Genomic DNA, 25,257 nt, shown 5'->3' on the forward strand with positions numbered 1-25,257 from the left:
GTCTTTGATTGGATAACTGGGATTATCTTAGAACTCTGCCTACTGCAAGGTCTATGCTTCCTCCCCTTGAACCTAGGCAAGCCTGTGAGTACAGCAGAAGTGACACTACCTGACTTCCAAATCTAGGCAATGAAGAAAAACAGCTTCTTCCTGGTTCTTTCTTGCTTAGAACATATGTCTTGGGAGCCCTGAGCCAGCATCTAAGAAGTCTGGCTACCCTGAGGCTGCCCTGCTGGAGGGATCACACTGAGAGTCTTCATACAGAGATGCCAAGGAGCCCCTGCAGGGCCAGCCCCCAGGTTTGAGTGTTTCCAGCCCAGGGGCCAAACATGTGAGCAAACAAGGCTTCAGGTGACTCCAGCCCCCAGCCTGTGAGCCACGGTGACACCAAGCAGGGCGGAAGTGGGCTGTTCCCACCAAGCCCCCAAATCAACATTGTTCTTTTAAGCCTCTAAGCTTTGGGGAGTTTTGATACACAACTGTAGCATCTGGAACACAGGCTGAGGGCTCTGTCTGAATCTGTCTCTAGTCAGAATCCTTGGAGAACATTGTCAGGTGCTGTCTTGTGAGAACGTTCCTCGCTTTGCCTTGGAGCACTTTATTTGTGCCTATATGTTTCACCATCTGTGAAATCTTCCAAAGCAAAGCCCACATCATTTTTGTCTTGTTTCCCTCTGTAGGTAAGAGACCTTACACACTTCTGTTCATTATCCAGACTTGCACTGAGCCAGCTGGCTGGAGGATGAGAGTCATGTGATCCTTTCACCCCTAACCAGTATGCAGCCAAGCCCCTGATGTAGAGCTATGCAGCTGACTCGGAGCTGACCACAGATGCTTAAAGGAAAACAGAACTGCCCAGTCCAAACTGTCAACTGGAAAAGCACAAGGTAAATAAATGGTTGTGATTTTAAGCCACTAAATTGTGGGTTGCTTTGTTACAAACAAAAGTTAACTGATAGAAAAGCTAACCAACACTCTTAGAGTGGATTCGCTTGATTTTCCCTTCACCTCCTTTCTGCCCCACCTCAATCCCAAAGAACAAATGGGTCAAAGTCCAAGTTTGATTTGCAGTAAGAAAGCTTTATTGGGAAGTCGAGATAAGACAGGGAGTGGGTCACCCCCAGACCAGACAGAGGGAGAGAGGTCTCCCCAACCCTCTCAGAGGAGGGAGCCAATGGGCAGCCAGAAGAAAGACATGCCCAGTGAGCCCAGTTCCAAATGGGCCTGGAGGCTTGTTGCTAGCTATTCCCAATGTCACAATGCAATGAGCAGGCTGTGTCCGGGGTCTGCCTGTCTGGGGGATGCTCAGCTGAGGCGGGGCTGGGAAAGTTTACAGGGGCTCTAGTATCGCAGCTGGTAGCCTGTGGAGAGACAGAAGGGAGGTGAGAGTGAAAAGAGAGGACTTAGAGCAAGAGACAGAAAGACTCGGAGGAAGATGGGCAACTGGGAACAAGGAGGCTAGAGCTCAAAGAGCTGGAGAATCCTGAGATGGGAGGACCCTTGGGTCCTAGTGGCCCCCATCCAATTCCTGAAGATCTCCTGCAGCAGCTGGCAGGTGCTCTCCCATATCTGAGGATGGAGGCTCATGAGGCAGCCCCCTCCTCCATGGAACAGTCTTTGTTAGTAAATCGCTTGCATGTTGAGGCAAAGATGGCCTCAGCCTCTGCCCATGGATGCACGTCCATGGCCCTGCAGTGCCACCCGACACACAAAACCACACCAGACTCTCTAGAGAAGAGCAGCTCCCAGGCACCTCAAGGCTTCTCTGAGCCAAACATTCCCAATCATGTTACCCAGCCTTTCGCTACAACTTCATAGTAAATTTTTATTTTGCAAGATTCAACATGCAAAAGGGAAACTTTCTCTGACCTAGAGACCACTTCACCTGTGTGACTCTTTCTTGCATTTAGACTTTATTTTTAATATATGCTCCTTTTGGCAGTTTTATCATGTAACTGGCTTGTCCAAGCCAACCACTGACTACAACCCCTGAGCCTCTTTTCTACCTGAACCGTGGCTGACCCAGGTGCCCCCATCCTCATGACGATTAAAAGTACTGGCTATGGGGACTTCCCTGGTGGCGCAGTGGTTAAGAATCCGCCTGCCAACGTAGGGAACATAGGTTCGATCCCTGGTCCTGGAAGATCCCACGTGCCACGGAGCAACTAAGCCCGTGTGCCACAACTACTGCAGCCCGCGCACCTACAGCCCATGCTCTGCAACAAGAGAAGCCACCATAAAGAGAAGCCCGCGCACCGCAACAAAGAGCAGCCCCTGCTCGCCACAACTAGAGAAAGCCCGCACACAGCAATGAAGACCCAATGCAGCCAAAAACTAATAAATACAATAAATAAAAATTAAAACAAACAAAAAAAAAGTACTGGCTATGGAGCTGATCTCTCATTTATGAGTTGTATGACCTCAAGTAAGTTACTTATCTTCTCTGAACCTCTTTTTCCTTATCTCTTAAATGGGGATAATAACAATACCCACCTCGTAGGGTGTGGGGAGAAATAGACTAGATAATACACCATTTCCAACTCATCTCCTATGCTTTTGAGACTTAAGCCATATGTGTCCTAGCCTTACCTAAGGCTCTGTCAAAAATAATGATCGGGCTTCCCTGGTGGCGCAGTGGTTGAGAGTCCGCCTGCCGATGCAGGGGACACGGGTTCGTGGCCCGGTCCGGGAAGATCCCACATGCCACCGAGCGGCTGGGCCCGTGAGCCATGGCCGCTGAGCCTGTGCGTCCGGAGCCTGTGCTCCACAACGGGAGAGGCCACAGCAGTGAGAGGCCTGCGTACCGCAAAAAATTAAATAAATAAAAAGAATGTACATATGTATGTATAACTAAATCACTTTGCTTTATAGCAGTAATTAACACAACACTGTAAAGAAGTATACTTCAATTTAAAAAAATAAAATTTTTAAGTTAAAGTTTCCAAGGGATGGATTCTCCAGCTACTGTCTAAGCTTAGAGTCCAGCATCTTGCCTTCTGGGGGGAGATAAAGCATGTGAGTGAGTGTGTGAGCGTGTGTGTACACGTGTGAGAGAGAGAGAGAGATGGGGAGACAGAGATCCGAGTTTCCCGGGCTTACCTGGTTCTTGAGATCCCAGATGGGGTCATAATAACAAGAGTAATCCTTTTGGACGGGCCCCTGCCTGTTGTACCAGTCCCAGATCTTACTCTAAAGGTCGGCATTGGCCTCCTCTAGTGTCTGCACCTTATCCAAGTAGGGGGCCAGCCGGCTATTAGGTTCCTGCGTGGCGGTCTTCTCATCAGCGAGCAAGAGGCCCCCATCTCCGCCTTCAGCACCACCGCCAAAGCCACTCTCCACAGCCCCTGGAACCTCCACCAAAGCCTCCACCAAAACTCCCAACACTGAAACCACGCCCAGATCCTCTGCCATAACTGGAGCCAGAACTGCTGTCACCTCCCCTTCCACAGGCCCCGGAGCTCCCCACACCATAGCTACTGGTAGAGCTGAATCGGCCCCCTCCTCCACCAGCCCCAGAGGAGCTGAAGCGGCTAAAGGAGGACCTCGTGCCTCCCCGACCCGGCTCCAGCAGGACGATGAGAACTTTCTGCAACTCACGGCACTGCCCGCAGCTTGTGGATGAAAGCAGTTGTAGGAGTGCCGCCAGCTCTGGAGCCAGGATGCAGAGCAGTCCCCGAAGCTGCTTACTTATACCCTCCGTGATGGTGGCACGCCTGGGTGTGCCCACTATCTGCTCCATTCTCCTCCAGACAGACTCCAAAGGAGGTCTGAGATCCAGGAGGTGGCCGGACTGCCCCAAGCCGCCCCAGGCTCAGCATCGTTTGCTAACTGCCCGGAGGCGGCCCAGCCTCTCTCCGTTGGGTGGGGTAATGTGACGATATTAGGCTGTCAGGGGCACCATAAATCAGCTCCGCCACCAAGAGGGTGACCTAGATCCTAGAGTTTGGTCTCTGCTGGCCCGACGGCAGATCTGAGACTTAGCCCCTCTGGGATAGAAACTCCCAGGAACAGAGTCACCTCCCCCATTGAGGATCAATACGGTCCACACCCCTCCCCGCTCCCACTTGGTGCCCATTGTGAGTGAGCTGGGACCAGGCTACCAAGGAGTTGTTACAGAGGACGGGGGAGCTGCCTGTGTGGGTAGAAAGCCCGGCCCCTGGCCTCATGGAGCCCCAATCTGATGGGGAGCCCAGTCCTTGCTCTCAGAGTCTCCAGTCTGATGGAAGAGACGAGTGACATGGCAGAAAGGCTGAGACAGTTGCAAAGCAGCGTGCCCCCCAATACTTGAAAACAGCAAGCAGAGTTCACACGAAGGAATTGGGAGAGAGTAGACTGAATAAAAGCACTGCTAACGCTAGCTGACCTTGCAGCAGGAAGGCAAGTGGCTCAGCAGGGCCCAGCAATGGGTACGGAACTGACCTTTCCCATACTGAGCCCTGGGAAAGATACTGAGATGTGTGACTTATCCTGCCCTCCTGGAATTTACAAGCCACTGTCCCTGGCAGAAAGTCAGAGCATATTCCGGTGGACAAGGCAGGAAGAGAGCGGGCTCTGACGCCAGGCTACCTGAGCTCAGTCCCAGCTCAAAGCTCACTAGCTGTTTGACTTTGGTAAGTTACTTGACTACTCTGTGCTTTTGCTCCCTCTGCTATAAAAGGATGATATTAGTAGTCAGCCCATCTCCTAGTAAGAGACGCATGAGAAGCCCCCGAAAAATGTTAGACTGGCTTCTGCTCATTCAGCCTCCCGAGTCCCTCTCCACTCTGCCCTCACCCAGACCTTTGCCACCAGCTCCTGGCTGTTCTCCCTGCTTCTTTCAGGCCTTCTAACTCCTTCTCCACGCAAGAAGCGGAGTAGACTTTCCTATCTGACCGTCACTGACTTCCCTTCACCCCCGAGACAGGGTCCACATTCCTGGCATTCAAGGCCCATCCCGATCTTTCATTCCAGCCCCATCTCCCACAATTCTCCAGACCCCCTAACTAAACCATACAATGCTCCCACACACCCTGTGTACCTCAGAGAACGTGCACACCTGCAGCTCCCTCCAGTTCCTCTCGGGACTCCCCTGGTGGCGCAGTGGTTGGGAACCTGCCTGCCAATGCAAGGGACACGGGTTCGACCCCTGGTCCGGGAAGATCCCGCATGCCGCGGAGCAAGCCCGTGAGCCACAGCTACTGAAGCCCGCGTGCCTAGAGCCCGTGCTCCGCAACAAGGGCAGTGCTGTCCGTAGGAGAATGGGATACACATAATGAGGGTGTGGCCCGGTCAGGAAGATCAGAGAGTGTCGCCATGAGAAAGAGACCCTTGAGTGAAGGGTGAGTACGAGTGAGCCAGTAGAAGAGCATCCTGGGCCGTGCAGCGGGTGGGGGGGCGGTGAGACAGAGCATGTGCAAATGTCCTGAGGTGAGGAGAAGCAATACAGTCACAGAACAGAAGGCCAATATGGCCAAAGGGCAGTGAGTTGTCAAGCAAAGGATTCTGGTGGTGAAAAACAGTTCTGACCTCACCAGGTTGCTGTGATGCTCAAAAGAGCTAATATTGTAAATCTGTGGGTGTGGGTTTGGTACACAGCAAGTCGTTTTCCTGACTGTCAATGGCAGTGTCTGCCCCCAACTTCCCCTTGGACTATGTGGACAACTTCAGCTCTCAGCCCTCTCGTTAATAAGTCCATCCTCCTAGTCTGTTGAGCTCCCATTCACCTGTGCTGAGCGGCGCTGAGGAGAAAGGCACACAAAGGTTGGAGGATCATGGTTTCTTCCGTCAAAGACCCTCCAGGCCTCCAGGTAAGACTCCTGTTGCTTTGCCTGTCCTGTCGTATTTAATCTTCAGAGTCATGTTATGAGGTAGCTACTAATTTTGCAATCGTTTTACAAGTGAGCAAACTGAGGCTCAGAGAGGGTAAGTATCTTGGCCACAGTCACAGAGCTAAACAAGGAAGTGGAGCAGGTTTGCCCTGCAGCGAGTGGGAGCTAAGATGGGCACAAGGCCCGGGGCTCCCTCTCTCCACCACCAGCCTCCTCACTTTGTCTCTTTCCTTGCTCAGTCTGTCTCAATCCATCCTTAGGTTTCTCCACACCTAGAAGAATGAAATTCAATAAATACATATGAATGAATGAATGAGCCTCACTACCTTTTCCTAGCCCAGAGCCTTCACTCTTGTGTTTCTCTGATTCTGTTTCTGTCTCTTTTTCTCTGACTCCCCTCTCTCTCTTTCTCTCTCTCTGTCTATATGCATGTCTATTTCTTTCCATCTCTCTGTGTCTCTTTTCACCCTCTCTCCCATGCCGTCATCCCAAAGTTCATCAGAAAAAGGAAGAAAACTTTCTTTCCCAGGCATTCCCTACAGCTGCTAGTACTGCACTGGGAACCCCATCAGGAAAGTGCTGGCCTGGCAAAGGGCAGCCCTCGGAGCTGGTGCCTGTCTTGTGTCTGCCTGAGTCCAGGCATTGCCCTGGAAGTCCCTAGCGCCCCCTTGTCCCCTTTATGGCAGCATCCGATCTCAGTGAGGATCCCATCAGGACGTCGGGACCGCCATCCTCCTGGGCTTCAGGCCTCCTTGGGGCTGCCTCGTCCAACACCAGCCCATGGGACTAGCTGGCTACATTACCCAAACCAGATCACCTGCTGCTGTGAGGACGTGCCCTTCACCTGATCAGATAACCATATAGGGAGATAGACCACCTGTTGCCTGTACCGGCCCCTGGACATGTTTGAGGTCTTTTCACGATAAAAAGGAGCTCCCCCCGCAAACTAAAGGAGACCCAGAATATCAAAATGGGCACTGTCCCATGAAACAAAAACCTTGGAGTCAGCTAGGAGAAATTCATCTTGGTCCTGTTGTGCTCTCAGCTTCATCCCGAGAGACTACAGAACAGGAATGAGCACTAGGCCTGACCAGGAAGCGGGGCTGGGCTTAGCCACTCTCCGTCTGTGTGACCTGGAGCTGGCTCCAAAGAGGAGAAGGTTGGAGGAGCGATCTCTGCAGCCTTTCAGCACTGCCCTTCTGTGCTGTGTTCTGAGGGCGGAGAGAGGGTCATCCTTCCTAATTGCTTTGGGGGAAGTGGAGCCAGAGGGGCCCCGTGACCGGCCCCAGGACTCTGAGGGGAAGTGGAGCCAGAGGGGCCCCGTGACCGGCCCCAGGACTCTGAGGGACAGCTCCTGCTGCCTGCAGTAGACTGAGCTATGAAGTCACTCTCCTAGTTTCCTATCATCTAGATCTGGGGTGACGAGGGGGTAGGTGGCCTTGCCTTCGTCAGAGGGAATGGCCCAGGTCTTTAGCTGGGTGGGTACTTGTGGAGCCAGGGCCTGTGGACGAGAGCGCTGGTCAGCAGCTGGACGTAAAGTGTTGGCTTCACTCTCCCTAGCGGGGTATGGTGGTGAGCCAGTGGGCTCTGTGTGGGACTCTGAGACACTTGCCTGTCTGCTCCTTCCCTCTAGGGCCCAGCATACAGGGTGGGACCACCTCAAAGCCCACTGCTTGACTTCCTTCCCTCCCACTTCCGAGCCTGCCTCCTGCCAGGCGGCCCCCAGCTACACCTTCACCATCAAGCAGCTACCCACAAGGAGAGGAAGCTCAGCCCACCACAGTCAGGCCTAAGAAATCTCACATTTCTATATTCTCTAAAGCAGAGCTCCTTTGGGGGTGGAAACTTTAATCTGGCACCACCTCCAAGGCAGAGTCATGTCTGGGGATTCTTAATGCAGTCCTCATCGGTGACTAAGGATATGTTTTGCTCTCTCTATGCGGCCTCCCAAATGTGGACCACTCCCCAGACTCCATGCCACTTGAGCTCATTGCCCAGCTGAGAACGCTGGTCCCCAGGGTCCAGCATCCCTAGGGATATCACGCAGCCCCTCCCCACCAGGGTCCTATCACTTTTAGGGCCATAAAACCATCCCTTCCCAGTCTCCGAGGAAGGTCTTTCAAACCTCCCGCCTCCCCGAACTGTCCCCTCATTCCTCCAAAACTCTGTCACTCACCTCCAGAATGGCTCACCCTCACCCAGAGATCACCCCAGATAAACCCTTTTTAGAGCCAAAACTCAGGTAAAGAGACATCCCAGATATGACTTCATTCCTTTTCCTAATAACTCACACTCTTACACTTCCATTTATGGAGCACGAGCTGTGTGCCAACTACAATGCTAGACCCATTCCTACATGAGATCATTTAATCCTCCATGGCCTCGTGCAGGGAGGGTTGTCGTTGCCTGTTTTGCAAAAAAGGATCTTGCGCAGATCCTTCCTGGCTAGTCAGGGTAGGAGCCGTGACTCCAACTCAGGATGTCTGATTCCAGCCCAGGCTTTTGGTCCCCTTGCCTTCAAAGACTAAGTCTTTTCTTTAACCCTAGTCCCACCCTTGACTCCCCCTCAAAGCTTCATTCACGTGGCCAAATGAATGAGCTGTAGAAAGTGACACAATTACTAGTCAGCTCTTTCCTAGCTTGGGGCGGTGAGCCCTCCCCACCTCACTCAGGTGGATGTCCTCCCCTTCCTTCTCTTTTTCCAACCCCCGAAAGAGAGGAAAAGACACTCCCCACCAGAGGAGCCTCGTACAGCCCTGGCTCTAGATGTGCATTCACTCCCTGGATTCCCATATAACTCCGAGAAGCAGAGTTCACCATGCTTCCTGAATAAATGGGGAAACAGAGACTCTCCAAGGTCATGGAGCTGATTCAGAACAGAGCCAGGCAGGGCAGGAAAAAAGACACAGTCAGCTCGATGTTTTGTGATGACCTAGAGGGGTGGGATAGGAAGTGTGGGAGGGAGGCTCAAGAGGGAGGGGATATGGGGATATATGTATACGTATAGCTGATTCACTTTGTTGTACAGCAGAAACTAACACAACCTTGTAAAGCAATTATACTCCAATAAAGATATTTTTTAAATGTAAAAGAAGAACAAAGCCAGGGTTGGAAACCAGTCAGTCTGTTCCCAAGCCTCTAAGAAAAGCTCTCATTATGGACGAGAGCCACCATGGACAAGAGGTAGCTCACACAGTATCACTCACACAGCCGTGCCCTGAGCCCGCACTGTCCCAGGCACCGTGGCAGAGGCCTGACATGCAAATCCTCACAAAAAGCTCCCGGGGCAGGTACTGTCATTGTGCCCACCTTACAGATGTGGAAACTGAGGCTTGGCAATGCTGATCAACTTACTCTATGTCAACTAAGAGCAGGCAGGATTCAGACCCAGCTGTGAAGGCGAGGGCAGGTGGAATGGAGGGAGACAAAACTCTCAGTAAAACATGAGTTCTGACTGGGTTCATGGACCTCAACTGATGAGCTCTAGGGAACCCGTGAATCTCATGAATTATATGCAAATGTGTGTATGCTTATTGGGCATGGGATGAGATCTACAGTTTTCAATATATACTCAAAGGAATCCCTAAAGACCAAAGTGTTAAGAAATCCCTCACCTAGCACAGCGCCTGGCTTACAAAAGTCACTCAATAATACCTGTTGAATGAATAAGTAAATGTATCAGTGAGTAGATGAATGCATGTTCCTCCATGCCCCAGGAGACACCACAAATGACCTGGTACACACATGTATCTTCTGCGATGGCGAAAGCAATCTTGGGACCCGAGCCTGATCTGCCCCCAGGTCCTTTCTCCCAGTCCTGGGTGCCATAGCCAGGTGCTATGAGAGCTCCAAAGAGATGCTTCCTCCGCTTTCTCCCCACCACCCCTCCTGACAATGACCAGGCAGAGGCAAGATTTGTGCAACTCAGATAATGAAGCTTTATTGATTGCTGGGAGGAGCAAGGGTGAAACAGGGCTCAGGTGTGAAGTGCTTGCGGGGACAGGACAGGGGATTCACCCAGTGAAATCTGTGTCCACATGGGGAGCTTTCTAGGCCTGAACAGCGCAGAGCAGCTTTAGTTCTTGGTGCGAACGATCTGCTCGTGGGAGGACACCACCTTGCCATCGTGCACATCCAAGACTTTGGTGCGAATCTGACGACTGGAGGAGGTCACTGGGGAAGAGGGGAGAGAGGGCGTTATCAGCGGCGGATAGGCAATGGAGAAATCAGGAGCACGAGGGCACTTAAACAAACTGTCTCCCTGCTGCCCTCTCCCCTGATTACCGCTTCACCCGCTGCTCTCGCCCCGGCACGGATATCATCAGCACATTTCTTTCAGACTAGAGCTCCCTAAGGTCAGGGGCAGAGTCTGTGTCTTCAGACTGGAGCTTCCTAATAACTCAGCCCAAAATGGTTCCATCCAGATCTGCCCAAATGGACTGGTCTTGGTGGGAAGACCCATGTGGGGCTCTGTCCCTGATGCTGACCGCCAGAACTATGGGATCTGCCACAAATAGGGGGCCACCAACTCCTCGCCATAAGGAGGGTTTAGAAAATGGCTTCTTCTACCCACAGAGGTGCATAAGGGATACTGGGTGAGAAATCCCTAGCTCAACCCCTCCAGAAGCCCCCATCTAACATCCTAGACATGCTGGGAGACAGGGGGTGGTCTTGAGTCCAGGCTTGATGAGGAGGAAATTCTTACCATCTCTGGATGACTGAGAGCCAGAGGAGAACTGGGAGGAGGAGAAGCTGTGAAGACAGAAAAGGGGCAAAATAATCAGACACACAGGGGGCAGTGAGTGAACAGGGCGGGGCGGGACTGGGAGGGGGCCCCTACTCACTGGGCATCCTCGCCCTCCAGCAGGCGGCGATAGGTGGCGATCTCCTGCTCCAGCCGCGTCTTCACGTCCAGCAGCATCCTGTACTCCTGGCTCTGCTGTTCCATCTCGCAGCGCAGCTGGGCCAGCTGCTCCTCCACGTTGCAGATCAGCCCCTGGATCTGGGACAGCTGCAGGCAGTAGCGGTTTTTGGTTTCCTCCAGGGTGTTCTCCAGGGATGATTTCTGTGAGGGAAGGAGAGAAGATCAGGAATCCATGAGGGCGGTCATTCTCTCCCTCCAGTGCCCTGGGCACGCCGCCCCCCAGGCCTGGCAGCGCCCCTACCATGCTGAGATGGGACTGCAGCTCGATCTCCAGGTTCTGCATGGTGCGCCGGAGCTCTGAGATCTCGCTCTTGCTGCTCTGCACCATCTCGCTGTTGCTGGCCACCTCGCGGTTCAGTTCCTCTGTCTGCAGAAAAGAAAACATCGTTGGCACTGGAAGTTCCACGGAGGCAGGCGTCCTGGGTCCCTTCCACTCCGAATGCCACCCACCTTGCTGAAGAACCAGTCTTCGGCATCCTTGCGGTTCTTCTCCGCCATCTTCTCGTACTGTTCGCGCATCTCGTTCAGGATGCGGCTCAGGTCCACGCCGGGGACGGCATCCATCTCCACGTTGACATCCCCGCCCACCTGGCCTCGCAGGATAGTCATTTCCTGCACAAGCAAAGAACGGTCCACAGTCAGGGGCCTCACTATGGCAACCGATTAGGGCTCCCTGGTCAGAGGTGTTCCAGGTCTGAACATTCCTCTCCACCATCTCTTCCCTCCCAGCTAACCCTCTAAGCTGGCTTTTCCATTTGGTTCTCACCTCCTCGTGGTTCTTCCGGAGGTAGGCCAGCTCCTCCTTCAGGCTCTCGATCTGCATCTCCAGGTCGGCTCTGGCCAGGGTCAGCTCGTCCAGCACCCTGCGGAGGCCGTTGATGTCGGCCTCCACGCTCAAGCGCAAGTTCAGCTCCGTCTCGTACCTGGAATGACCCAGGGAAAAAGGAATGAGACACCCTCCCTGGTCACACTGAAGGCTCTGTTCTCTTCCCCCTGCAGCTTCTGCCCATAGTCGGCATCCTGTGGACGGTTTAGTGAGCCAGTCTTGAAGATGGCATGGATGGACACAGAGCCCATTATTCCTCAGATCTGAGATTCTGGGGAGGGGGACAGTGCCAAGAATAAGACGGTTGATCGTGCTATAGAATTCACGGAGGGGCGATGCTTCTGGCTTCAGCCAGCCAGTAGCACACTAGGCCTCCAGATATGACTACCTCCTGCACTTCAGGGGCAGGTGGGGAAGTGGGGACTGCCCCTCCCTAAAGCAGTGGCCCCCTAATCTGGCTGTGGGTCAGGATCACCCAGGTAGCCTATTAAAGATAACTGAATGAAAAAATAATAATAATAACTGAATCCAAACCCCAAAGGTGGGGCCCAAGAGTCTTGTATTTTTACAAACACCCCAAGGGGTTTTCAACACAGCCATTGTGGCACATTCCAGCTCTGTTCAGGGAACACTTCTCCAAAAATGCCCAACCCAGGGGAGACTGGATGCTCTGAAACACCGCTGCAAACTCACTTGGTGCGGAAGTCGTCAGCGGCCAGGCGGGCATTGTCAATCTGCAGTACGATGTTAGCATTGTCCACAGTGGCCGCCAGGATCTGCAGGTGGAAAGGGCACAGGTCATTGGTCCAGTGGACAGCACTAGCCAGACCTGACTGCAGCCTGCATCAGGACTTTGCTTTCATGCTTCTGCCTGAGTCCCTGCCACTCCCCACAAGCCTTTGCCACGGCAGCCTAAAGGATAACTCACAGTGGTCCAGATTTGACCCAGGACTTGGCTACTCGTGGTCAGCAGAATGGGTAGAAAGAGCCCCGACCTTAGATAAAAAGCCCTTGAGTTCTGATCCTGTATCTACCACGGAGTTGCTGCAAAGCCTGAGATGAGTCTCAGGCCCTCGAGTGCCCTACCCACAGAGGAGGGCAGTGACCGGACTCTCCAGACCCCCTTCCGGATTTGAATTCTGCTCTCACTGCACAAGTCAGCCCTGCCAGTCCTCTGTAGGCGCGTACACTCCTTTTCAAGTCTTCAGAGCACAGGACCTCAAAGTGGGGCTTTCCCAAAAGTTGAGATCCAGCTGGCACAGGGGATTCGAAAAGAAGAAGCAAAAGGAAAGCAAAAAAAGGTAGAACCCTGGAGTGGCTAGAGTTCCCTCCCTCATCATCTGATTTCCCTAATCCACTCAAAGCATCAGAGCCAGACACCAAGGGAAGCAGGGTCAGCAGATTCCTGGGGTGACATGGGAGCAAGGAACGGGAGCTGGAGTCAGATAACACAAGCCCCCCAGGCCCTCTCCTACGCAGGGCACGTAAAGTGGGCCACCAGCGATTGTCTCTGTGGGTTTTCCATGCCCTCCTGGCTGTGGGGAGGGGCCACCCCTCCCCGTGCCAGGGCGCATGGGCAGCAGCCGCCACAGCCCAGACTAATGAGCTAATGAGTGACTTGGATGTTTAGCCTGGAGCAGTTAGAGCCTCGCTCCTCCCCTGTGCTGGAGAACGGGTTGCTGCCTCCTGTACTGGCAGGTGGGGCACTAGGGCTTTAGCCTTGGCTCGACCATTAATTTGCTGTGTGACCTTGGGCAGACAGCCCAAAGCTTCAGCTTCTTCCTCTGTAAAATGTAAGGGTAGGAATCCCTGGTCTCTTGTGGTCTGAGAATCTGGAGCTCAGAGAGGCACGAACGAGATAGGGGAAGGGAGACCATCTTCTCATAGACCAGCTCTGTTGGAGGCAACTAGAGCCAAAAGAAGGGATCTAGAGCTGGAAGCTCTTCTGCTAAGGATCCCAAGCAACCAGTGGCCTGAGCCAGCCGTTGCTCCTAAATGAGCTGGCTGGAACGGTACCTCCCGCTGCCTGGTCCACGCACCTTGTTCCTCAGGTCCTCGATGGTCCTGAAGTAGGCGCTGTAGTCCCTGATCTCAGTGGGCCGTTGCTTCTGGTACCAGTCGCGGATCCTCACCTCCAGGTCAGTGTTGGCCTCCTCCAGGGCACGTACCTTTTCCAGGTAGGAGGCCAGGCGGTCGTTGAGGTTCTGCATGGTCACCTTCTCACTGGCCACCAGGAGCCCATCACCACCGCCAAAGCCGCCACCCAAGCCACCACCTGAGCCACCACCGAAGCCACCACCGTAGCCGGCACCAGCGCCAGTGCCGTATCCTCCACCGAAGCAACTACCCATGGCCCCACCGAAGCTGCTGCTGCTGCTGTAGTTGCCTCCATAGCCGGCCCCCAGCCCGCAGACACCCCCGGAGGAGTAGCGGGTGGAGGACAGGCCCCCGTAGTTGCTGGGGGCCCGGAAGGAGCCTCCGGCCCTGACGGAAGACCCGCAGCTGGAGCCACCGCCGATGACATAGGAGCTCTTCATGGAGCTGGAAGAGGTGCCCTGGCGGCTAGTCATGGTGTCAAGGAGGGAAGTGAGCGAGCGAGTGAGTCGGCAGAGAGAAGAGAAAGGTGCTTGGGTGAGCTAGGAAAGGATGCAAGGCTTTATACTCCTGGGTGAGGGCGGGCCTGGCATTTTCCATTCCCCTTGGCTTTCATCACCCAGGGGACAGTGCCAACTCCCAGTCAGATCCCTCCTCTCCTCCGCCCCATCATGTCTGTCATATTTTACTGGAAACTCATTGTTCGGGGTGTTTCGGGTTTCTTGTCCCACCAGGTGTGAGTCACAGGAGGAGGTATGGGCCTACAGGCTACACTTTCCCTTTGGGCCCTGGGAGCACAGCCCTCTGCATGCTGGGCTCAGCCAGGTGGTGGGAGAGGGTCTCTGCACCATAAACCTAGTGACTTGTTAGTCCCCATTAACTAGGTGGGTCTCTGACATCCACCTAGAGGAAGCCCAGCACTCCATGTTCCAGGAGGAACACCAGCATGGCAAGGTCACACGGGGCACAGAGACGCCCCCTCAGCATTACCACCCATAAAAGAAACAAGGTTTTGGGGCCCTCCCAACTCTGACCTGCTGGACTGTACCACGGGGCCTGTCACATCCCCGATGCCCAGCCGGTAGTCAGGTGGCTCAGGCTTCTATCCCGACACCCCCAGTGAAGGAAAATCCAGGCAGCTCTCCCCAGCCCTAGGCACAGACCCTAAGATCCTCCACACATCTGTGGATGGGCCCGTGGCATTGGCTGCTCAGTCCGGCCAAGGGCAGGTGGTGTCACAGGAGACGCTGGGAAAGGGCATGGAGTCAGACTGAGCCCTGACTCTGCTCTTCACTCCTGTGTGACCCAGGCCCTGACCCTCCTTGGAGTCTCAGTTCGCTCATCTGTGAAGTGGGAGTACTGCAGAGTCAGCACTGAGAATTCAACGTGGCAATGGATGTGAAAGGGTCTTGTAAGCTGAGCGTGGCACAAAGTCTGGGTAGCACTGTTGTAGCCCAGTCTGGGCCCCAGAGCGGGGTGAAGCAACACTACTGGAACGGGACTGGAGGGGGCCTTTTTGCTTCCAGCCCCAGGTGTTTTCTCAGGCCCCCAGGGCAGCCCCTCATGGGAGGGTCTGGCTCAGGCACACTTGTTTGAGCCCCTCGTGGAGCCGACTCAAAGGATGTTTGGGGTTTGTTTGTTTGTGTTTGGTGACGGGAGGAGTGCAGGCACCTGAAAGTGAACTCAAGGGTCCCGGACTACTGAGGCCCCGAGGGTCAGGGGACACGTCCAGGGGTCCATCAAGTTCTGCCTCGGAGGTTTGTATATGGGGACCTCAGCTATGCCGAGTCTCCCAGACAACCTCCAAAGGCACCCCCTTCGGCCTCACCCCGCCCTCCTGCCGCCCCTCAGCCCCACGGACCTCGGCAGGCATGTTGGGAGGAATGTGGTCGTGTCTGGGGCTGCCTGACGCGTCCCATCTCCCCAGACAGGTCCTAACAGCTCCTGCTGGAGGTTCCAACACTCCTCCTAGGATCAATGGCTCCCTGAAGGGAAGCGGTGCCTCCCTCTCCCCCCACCCTAACCCAAAGCAGAGGTCAGGGAGCTGCCCTCCCCGCCCCCTGCCACTAGGGCTCAGAAGACAATGCTGAGACAGACACTCGAGGCTGTGGACTCCACAAAACTGCCATGCTGAGGACGCTCAAGTACGTGAGTATGTGAGTAAGCGAGTGACCACGCCTGACAGGGACCCGTAATCTCCTTCCAGAGGAGATTCCCGCATCCCCGGCCCAGCCCTACATCTTCCTCAGTGAGAGGCAGCAGGGATTTGGGCTGAAGGAGGAAGCCTTTGTTAGGAGATGTTGCAGTCAGCTGTGGGGTAGAGCACGGGTGCGGTGCTCTCCAGAGAAGAATGCAGCATCCAGAGGGAGCCGGGGGGACACCAGTGGGTGCAGAGCCCAACACCCACTTCCTCTGTGCCACCTACCACCCTCTCTCCACCACAGGGAACCACGGATAGAATCCCTGGAGCACGGGACAGAGGAAAAGCTCTTCTTCCCTCTCACTTGATTCAGTGGAACCCAAAAGAGCCTCCCTCCTTGCCCCTCTCCAAGGGGAATCCAAAAGACAAACAGGGTAGGGAACCCATGACATATAAATTCACACACACCATCTAGGAAGAGACCTTTGCCCCCTCCCTACCTCCATGGACCCTGGAATCCCAGCATGGGAATCAAGTCTGATCTCCTCCCTCACCCAGGACTAGACCCTGAGGAGAGGCAGCTTTCGGGGGGCAGCTGTGGTTAATGTGATGGAAGGTTGTCTGTTGGAGCTGGAGTACCCACCCCACCTCCCACCTCTGGAGTCCCAGGCAGACTTTGTGTGGCATGTCAGGAGCCTGGGGCAGTGCGTCTTGTGGTTGGTGAGTCTCCCAGCACCAGCCTGTGGTAGGGCGGACCAGTGCCAATCCAAACTGGTAAAGGGGCAGGGCGAGGCAGCCCCCACAGAGCTCACACTGTGTGCTGAGGGCCACACAGGGGATGGGATCCTAAGGAAGGAGGGGACCTAGGGACAGCCCAGTCTGAGGAGGGAGGCACAGGCCCTACTCTCAGAGCCCGGTCTAACGGAGGAGACTGTCTCTTTGGAAGCCCCCAGCCTGAAAGGAAAGAGAGGCTACACATCAGAATTACTGAAGATATGAACAAACATAAGGAAAGTGCAATTCGTGTGTATTCATTTCCTGGGGCTGCAGAAGTAAATTGTCACAAACCTGGTGGTTAAAAACAACTGAAAATCGTCTCTCACCGTCCTGGAGGTGTGAAGTCTAAAATTAAGGTGCCATACTCCCTATGGATGTGCTGGGAGAGAATCCTTCCTTGCCTCTGCCAACTTCTGGCGGCTCCACGCATTCCTTGGTTTGTGGCAACAAAACTCCAATCTCTGCCTCTGTCTTCACGTGGACAGCACGTGTGTCTCTGTGTCTCCATGTGTCCTTCTCTATCTAAGGACACTCATTGGATTTAGCGCCCACCCTAATCCAGTATGATCTTCTCTCAATTCTTACATCTGCAAAGCCCCTATTTCCAAATCGGTTCACCTTCTGAGGTTCCAGGTGCACATGAATTTGAGCGGAACACTATTCAACCCACTACACCATGTAACAGACCCGGAACCATCCGTGTTGCAGAGGCAGTGGTGAAAATTTGTTGGAGGGATGGTTGTGATGAGATGTTGGCAGGGCCAGTCCAGAAGGCTTCTGGGAGCAGCTCTAACTCAACATGTAAGGGGGCCAGGGAGGGAGCAGCAGGGAAGCACAGAATTCTCAGGTCTCTGATCCACACTCCCCATCACCCAGTTTCTCTGACTCCTTCGCAAATAGACACCGGCTCGGGGAAAGGGCTCTTTTTTTTTTAACTTTTTATTTTGAAATCATTTTAAACTTTCAGAAAAAGTTGCAAAATTTGTACAGAGTCTGTGTGTACCCTTCACCCAGCTTCCCCTAATACGAACAGATCACATAAACGTTATACAACGATCAAAACCAACATTGACCCAATACTGTTAATTAACGACAGGCTTGAATTTCACCAGCTTTTCCACCAATGATCCTTTTCTGTTGCAGGATCCAATCCAGGATTCCACTCACTTGTTGTCGTATCTCCTGCAGTCTGTGACAGTCCCTCGTCGTCGTTCCTTGTCTTTTAAGAGCTTGACACTTTTGAAGCGTACTGGTCGGTTATCTTGAAAATACCCCTCGGTTTGGGTTTTTCTGATATTTTCTCAACATCAGATTGAGGTGACGCATTTTGGCGAGAAAAACACAGAAGTGTCCTTGTGGTCTTCTCAGTGCATCATCTCAGGCATCCATGTGTTGATGTGTCTTAGGGTTGGTGACGTTAAACTTGTTCATTGGCTAAGGTGGGGTTTACTAGGTTTCTCCACTGTGATATTATTTTTCTTGCTGAAACTACTAAATACTTTGAGGAAGATACTTTGAGACTATGCAACCTATCCTGTTTCTCTTTAAACTTGCACCCACTGGTTTTTGCATCCATCAGTGGAGGGAAGGAGCTCTTGATGCCCACTGGCTCTAGAGCCTCATTTATCCATACTTGAGGGACTGTGGCTTTTAGGAGAGATTGGGAGAGTGGTCCAGGCCCAAGAAAGAACCCTTTCTTCCTCTCTTGTCCAGCCCCAAAGACAGTCTGGGCCCCCTCAAACCATCTCTGTGCCCTAAGGTATTCCCAGGCCTCTTCCCTTAAGAGATACCAAGTGTTTCTCTAACCACTGATGTCTAGAGTCTTTTCTTAGCTCCCCACCAGCCATGGGGGAAAGGAAGGGAGAGTCAAGGTCCTCCCCATGTCACAGGTAGGAAGTCTGAGGTCCAGAAAGGTTCACAGTCAAGTAACCAGTTGGAGCCCTCCTTGCGATTCTCAGACCACCTTCCCCTCCAGGGTCTGCCCAGGGCTGGGCTTCTCATCTCCTCCTGACAGAGTTCTGTGTCCCCTGCCCTTCCTTCCTCATCTCTCCACACTCTCCCCTGCCCAGGCCCCTTCACTTTGTCCATCCCTCTCCCCAGGTCCCAGCCACCTCTGTACAGGAAGGGTTAAGTCTCCTAGAGCTGAGGGCTGTCACTTCTAAGAATGACAGTCTGGGACCTGAACTGACCTGGACCTGAGTGTCTGTCGCCAGAAATGCAGGGCTAGCATGGGGGCCAGGAGCAGGCTGGCAGGTAGGATTGCAGGCCCAGGAGGCAATCAGGAGCCTGGAACACCTGGGTGCCCTGTCCCCTAGAAAGCTCTACCACCCGCTGGTTTCCCAGGTCAGACTGCCCGTCTGGGCCAAGCATCCTGTGAGAACCTGAGCTGACCCAACAGGCTGATTCAAGTGTTTCCGTGTCCCTGGGCCCGTCTGAGCCTGCCAGCTGCTAGAGCTGGTAGAACAGAGACTGACCATCCCACGTTTTAGATGCAGAAGTTTCAGAGGTTGAGGAAATTCTCAAGTGTCCACAGCAAGGAAGCTTCTCAGGCCAGGATTCAATCCCAGCTCGCCTGGGCTGTAAGCCTCACTTTTCAAAGACAGGTCCCCTCCTGCCAGAGGGTCCCCAAAAGTCTGAGCCAGAAAGGGCTTCAGGGGTCATCTAGACAAGTCTCTTAACTTTCCAGATGGGGAAACCGAGGTCCAGAGAGGGGAAAGGTCATGTTCAAAGTCACACAACAGAACCTGCTTTGAAAGTGCCAAGTGTTTAACGATTGTTAGCCAGCAATCTGAGCTAGGCAGGGTGAGAATGTATAGGGTGAAAAGAGCTGTGCCTGAACCCCAGAATCACGTTCGGGTTGTTAAGAACATTAACGGTTAGGTAACCAAAGGCCAGCAACAGATGGATTCACTAACCCTCTATTAGCTCCCTGTTCAAGAAAAGTAAGACTTAAGTTCTCCAGCCAATAACCCGTGATGCCCAGCGCAAACTGAGCTCCACCCCAGCAGCCCAGTTCTCTCACTAACCCCTACATCCCCACTCATCTCCCAGCCTCTGCCTGAATTTCCTCTTCTGTCTTCTTTTTCTGCTCAACTCTCACGCTCTTTGAGGCCAAGCCTCAGTTCAACAGACAGATTTAAGATATGATTTCTGTAGACTGTGTGGCATAAAGTAGATGCTCAGTGAAAGACAGACAGAAGAGAAAGAGAGAGGGGCAAGGAAGGGAGGAAGGGAGGAAAGGGAAGATGGTAAGGAAATGTGGAAGGATGGATGGATGGATGGATGGATGGATGGATGGATTGGCAGGTGAGTGGGCAGATGGATGGATGGATGGAAGGATAATGGATGGATAAATAGAAAAATGGAAGGAGGATGGATGGTGGTTGGGTTGATGGGTGGGCTGGGGGGTGAAGGATGGATGGAACACAGAGAAAGGGAAGTCATCCCACCCATCCCAGGGTGGGCAAGCATCCTAGAGGAGTTCTTAACTTAGCTGAACCTTGATGATGAATAGATGCCAAGCAAGCTAAGGAAGTGAGGAAGGACATCCCATTTGCTCAGGGAAGCACCTGAGCAAAGACACATAGGCGTGAGACATGGGTCTGTTGGAGAATGCAAGCACTTAAGCATTGCCGGAGCACACTGCTGAAGGCTGGATCTCCCTGATGGAACTGAAAGCAGAGGCTGGGGGACAAAGGCCGTGCTAAGGAGCTCAGACTTTATCCTGACAACCCTGGGGGCACTGAAGGGTCCTAAGAAGGGCAATGACACTGTCAGGTGTGTTTACAAGCGCTACTCTGGCGTCCGTGTGGAACACACTTTGGGAGAGGGGGGAGCAAAGGCAAAAGGGGGAAGGAAGATGCCGCTTGCCCTTATCCAGATAAGGGACGGGTTTGGCGGACTTCTCTCCCAAGGAGTCCCACCCCCTCACTTCAGATCACCTGGATTTCCCCTTTTTCAGCGCTCCCAGTACTTCTATGATCTGTGCACCCCCCATTATAATTTACTACAGTGCCTTCGGGGGCTAGCCACAAAGTGTCTCTCTCATGTAGTGGGTGTTCAGTGTGTTAATTTACTGTAATTACTCTGGTCTGACAGGGGAGACACAGCCCTTATGCTCGGGGGCATCCAGTCTAAAGCAAGAGGGCAAATGAGCCTAGAGCCTTCTCTGCTCCGTAAGCTGAGGGGAGCCCAGAACTGAGGAGCCGCCGGGGAGTTGGGTAGCACATGGAAGCCTTCTTGGAAAGGTTTGACTCAGGTTTGAAAGAAGGAAGATCCCTGCATGGGTGGAGTGGGAGGCAGCATTCCCAGACAGGGGCGTGGCTGTGAGAACACCAGCGCCAGCAACTTCAGCAGCCGGGAATCACAAGAGCTGTGTCAGGAGCCTTGAGCAACAGGCCCTGGGAGAGGGTACGGGAGACCCCGCAAGAATGGCAAGGCTTTCCAGCCTGAAGGGTAGAAAGAAAGGAGCAGTTTCCACCAGTCAGAGGTGGGGGACCAGGTTCAAGGCCGTGCAGCTCACCCCTCCCCCCAGGCTGAGACAGGGAGGAGTCACACTTGGGGCTCTAGCCTGGGCTCCCCCACTGACCAGCTGTGTGATTTTGGACAAGTCGCTGCAGCCCTCTGAGCCTGTTTCCTATCAAATGGGCAAAATAATAGTTCCTCCCTCGCAGGATTATTGAGAGGAGTAGACAATTCATGGCTAGTAGCCAGCATGGTGCTTGGCACAGAAGAAATTTTTAGCTAAAAACTTACTTTAAATGAAGCCCTAGAGGTCAAGGGCGGGCAGGGGGTGAGCACAAATGGAAAACAGGTATCACAATTCAAGCAAAGAACAAAGGGGAGTCCAGGAGAGCGCTGGGGCATCAGAGCGACAGGAGGAGGGAGGCCTCCAGAGAGCTGCTGAGGCCAGCAGGCCACGGTGATGAGCTGGTGAGTCTGCGAGGGCCTGGCCAGGGCGGAGTCTCTGGAAACTGGTAGATGCGGAAGCCCTGCCAGGGAAGAGTCAGCAGGACGGCTTGGGTGTGAGGGGAAAAGGCAGGGACCCACATTCTGAGGTTGGAGGTCTAGCACCGTCCCCCCGCACCACCACTCCCCGGGAGTGAGGGAGGTGGGGAAGCAGCAGCTCAGGGATTCCAGTGAGGCCCCGAGACCAGGGAAGTGCCACCAGTCACTCGGCATTACCTGGTTCTCCAAGCAACCCTGGCTGTCGATGGAACGGGGGCAACATCTGTCCTCAGACACATACACATACCCATTTCTATGTCACTCACTTCCAAAAGAGGGGACTGGGCAGCTTATGAGAAAAGACACATGTACAGCACAGCAAAAGAAACCATAAACAAAACAAAAAGACACAGGCTGGGAGAAAACATTTGCAAACGACGCAGCTGACAAGGAGTTAATTTCCCAAATATACAGATAGCTCATACAGCTCAATATCAAAAACCAAACAACCCCATCAAAAAATGGGCATCATCAAAAAGGCTACAAATAACTAATGCTAGAGAGGGTGTGGAAGGGAACCCTCCTACACTGTTGGTGGGAATGAAAATTGATGCAGCCACTATGGAAAACAGTATGGAGGTTCCTTAAAAAACTAAAAATAGAGTTACCCATATGATCCAGCAATCCCACTCCTGGGCATATATCTGGAAAAAATGAAAACTCTATTTTGAAAGGATACATGCACCCCAGTGTTCATAGCAGCAGTATTTACAATAGCCAAGACATGATAGCAACCTAAGTGTCCATCAGCAGATGAATGGATAAAGAAGATGTGGTATACATACAATTGAATATTACTCAGCCATAAAAAGAATGAAGTAAATGCCATTTGCAGCAACATAGATGGACCTAGAGATTATCATACTAAGTGAAGTAAGTCAGGCAGAGAAAGACAAATATCATATGATATCACTTATATGTGGGAATCTAAAATATGATACAAATGAACTTATGTACAAAACAGAAACAGACTCACAAACATAGAAAACAAACTTATGGTTACCAAAGGGAAAAGAGGAAGGGGAGGGATAAATTAGGAGTATGAGATTAACAGATATACACTACTATATATAAAATAGATAAGCAACAAGGATTTACTGTACAGCACAGGGAACTATATTCAATATCTTGTAATATCCTATAATGGAAAAGATGCTGAAAAAGAATATATGTGTATGTATATATATATATATATATATATATGTATATATATATATACATGTATAACTGAATCTACTTTGCTGTATACCTAAATATTGTAAATCAACTATAGTTCAATTTTAAAAAAGAAAAAAATTTATAACATAAAACTTACCTCATGTATAATAAAACTAAAAGTATCCATTAAAGTAAAACAAATCAAGAATTAGACAATAGAGTATATTGATGAACATGTTTTGGTTGCAAAAGACAGAAACCCAAATTGAATTAGTTTCAAAAAGAGGCAATTCACTGATTCATCATTCTCTCTCTCTCCCTTTGCAATGTGCGCGCGCGCGCACACACACACACACACACACACACACACACACACACACACACACAAAAGGCTGGAACCATGGCTGAAGGCAGTCCTAAACCCATCCTTCAGCCTCTTGGCTAGAGAGGATCAACTCGAATTTGAAAAGAACCCCGGGAAGGCCACCTGCATGGCCTGATGTGGCCAGTAGCCAGAATCCTATATGACCAACCCAGCAGGCATACTTGCCCCACAGCCCCAAGGCCCAACCAAGGAGTAAAGGTCTAGTATCAGAAAAAGTGAGGGGCACAGATTTGGCCCCAACCTCTATGATCTAAGCAGCCACCCCAATTTGTGTCTACTGCAAAAGGGAGGTGGGGGCTTCCCTGGTAACGCAGTGGTTGAGAGTCCGCCTGCCGATGCAGGGGACGCGGGTTCGTGACCCGGTCCAGGAAGATCCCACATGCCACGGAGCGGCTGGGCCCGTGAGTCATGGCCACTGAGCCTGCGCGTCCGGGGCCTGTGCTCCGCAACGGGAGAGGCCACAGCAGTGAGAGGCCCGCATACCGCAAAAAAAAAAAAAAAAAAGGGAGGTGGTTGTAACTACAGGGAAGAGGCTGGTAGACCTGACCTCTAGCTCTGGGTTTCCCGGCAGCCAAGACAAAAAAGGAAACGTGATGAAATATAAAACTCTCACTAACTAAAAAGGAGACACATCTGACTGTCAAGAGAGATAAATATCTTCTAAGGTCTGAGGTCTGAGAAGAATCTGTCTTCATAGACTCTGAAGGACACTTAGAGCTTTCATTTCCTGAGCCCTGGGCTAGGCACTACCACCGATATTATCACTTAATCCTAAGCCTCTTGGGGAAGGTTACAGTATCCATGTTATAGACTTAGAGAGGTAAAGGCAAGGAAGCTCCCTGGGCCTCAGTCCCCAAGTGCTGAACCCCTTCCAGCTGCCACTGAACGTGCAGCTGTCCCAAAGCTGCCAGGATGCTCCATAAAGCAAACCCCTGGCAGCATCACAGGGGTTACCACCAAGTTCTGGTCACTTCTCCTAGGCACTTGCAGAAACTTTGCCTGAGGACCTTCTCTGGCCACAAGAGCCCATTCTGCCAATGTACGGGACAGGCCAGAGTGCTGGGGGGGTTAATGCCACTCCCCCTGCCTGAGACTGATGGAATGGGAGGATAAATACCCCAGCCCCCTCGTCCTTTGGAAAGAACACTGAGGTGGGAGTTCCCTGGTGGGATTAAGCTCCAGTTGTCCACAGTGTCCACTTGCTTGGTAACACAGCCCTTAGCTTCCTTTCCCTCCCTGTCTCACTTCCCGCTTCCTAACGGTGTTTCATGAGACATCACCCAAAACACTTCTTGCACTTGAAATTTTTGTCTAAGGATCTGCTTCTAAAACCCAAACTGAGGCACCTGAGCTTTTGGGTTTTAACTATATATGCCAGTGGTATGCTGGTAAATGTTCACCCACCAGATATCCAGGGAGAGGGGAAATATATACATTACACACAAATAATATATAATATATAATTTTATAATATATTGTACATATATTACATAGACTAATATATAATTTTACAACATATGTATTATATAATAATACAGAATATGTTACAAATTATAATAAATATGTAATTTTATAATGTATAACTATATATTACACATAATATATTATATAGTTATATATCATATATTCTAATGTATCATTATTTATTATTATATTAATTGCATATTATATTAATATATTCATTGTATTATATAATTTTATATTATAAATATGTAATAGTCATAAATAATATATAATATAAATTTATAATTAGTATATGTATAAATGATATAATTATATTTACAATTATATTGATAACTTTTATAAATATAAATATATGATCTATAAATTTTATTAATATAAGGGATGCCTAGCAGCAATTTACAAATAATAAGGCGTACTCTTTAATTGTAGGTCCATAGAGTCAAATGATTCCCATAGGATGCTTTCACTGATTTTGCCAAACTCTTGCAATCTCTGGTTGCCGCTGATAATAAAGTGTTGTTCTGACATGAATGCTGGTTAAAGTTTGTGTTTACGTCAAGGGATAAGATAAAACTGAAACCACAAAGGCCTAGGCCCTAACTTCAGTCATTTACCAATGATGTGAGTAACTCTTTGCTAAGTCAAATATCAGATTCCAAATACTGAAAGGATATT

General features: G+C 51.6%; 1 protein-coding gene across 1 annotated transcript; it reads right to left on the minus strand.

The window, feature by feature from the left end:
• Positions 1-9,723: 9,723 nt before the first annotated feature.
• On the minus strand, positions 9,724-14,180 carry LOC116745644 (keratin, type I cytoskeletal 14-like). Its single transcript, XM_032616553.1, has 8 exons — positions 13,597-14,180; positions 12,251-12,333; positions 11,498-11,654; positions 11,182-11,343; positions 10,973-11,098; positions 10,652-10,872; positions 10,513-10,559; positions 9,724-9,980 (listed from the first exon to the last, which is right to left on the minus strand). Exons 1-8 carry the CDS (start codon positions 14,125-14,127, stop codon positions 9,883-9,885), a joined length of 1,425 nt encoding a protein of 474 aa, XP_032472444.1. The 5' UTR covers positions 14,128-14,180; the 3' UTR covers positions 9,724-9,882.
• Positions 14,181-25,257: the final 11,077 nt, after the last annotated feature.

The sequence above is a fragment of the Phocoena sinus genome, chromosome 20 (genome assembly GCF_008692025.1).
Source record: "Phocoena sinus isolate mPhoSin1 chromosome 20, mPhoSin1.pri, whole genome shotgun sequence".
NCBI classification, from domain to species: Eukaryota; Metazoa; Chordata; class Mammalia; order Artiodactyla; family Phocoenidae; genus Phocoena; species Phocoena sinus.

What these genes read in the sequence shown, in the direction of transcription:
- LOC116745644 (XM_032616553.1), bottom strand. Translation starts at nt 14,127, where the DNA reads ATGACTAGCCGCCAGGGCACCTCTTCCAGCTCCATGAAGAGCTCCTAT. An exon ending in TGCAGTCCCATCTCAGCATG is followed by an intron (nt 10,873 to 10,972) that starts GTAGGGGCGCTG and finishes CTTCCCTCACAG; the next exon opens with AAATCATCCCTGGAGAACAC. An exon ending in CTCTCAGTCATCCAGAGATG is followed by an intron (nt 9,981 to 10,512) that starts GTAAGAATTTCC and finishes CCTCTTCCCCAG; the next exon opens with TGACCTCCTCCAGTCGTCAG.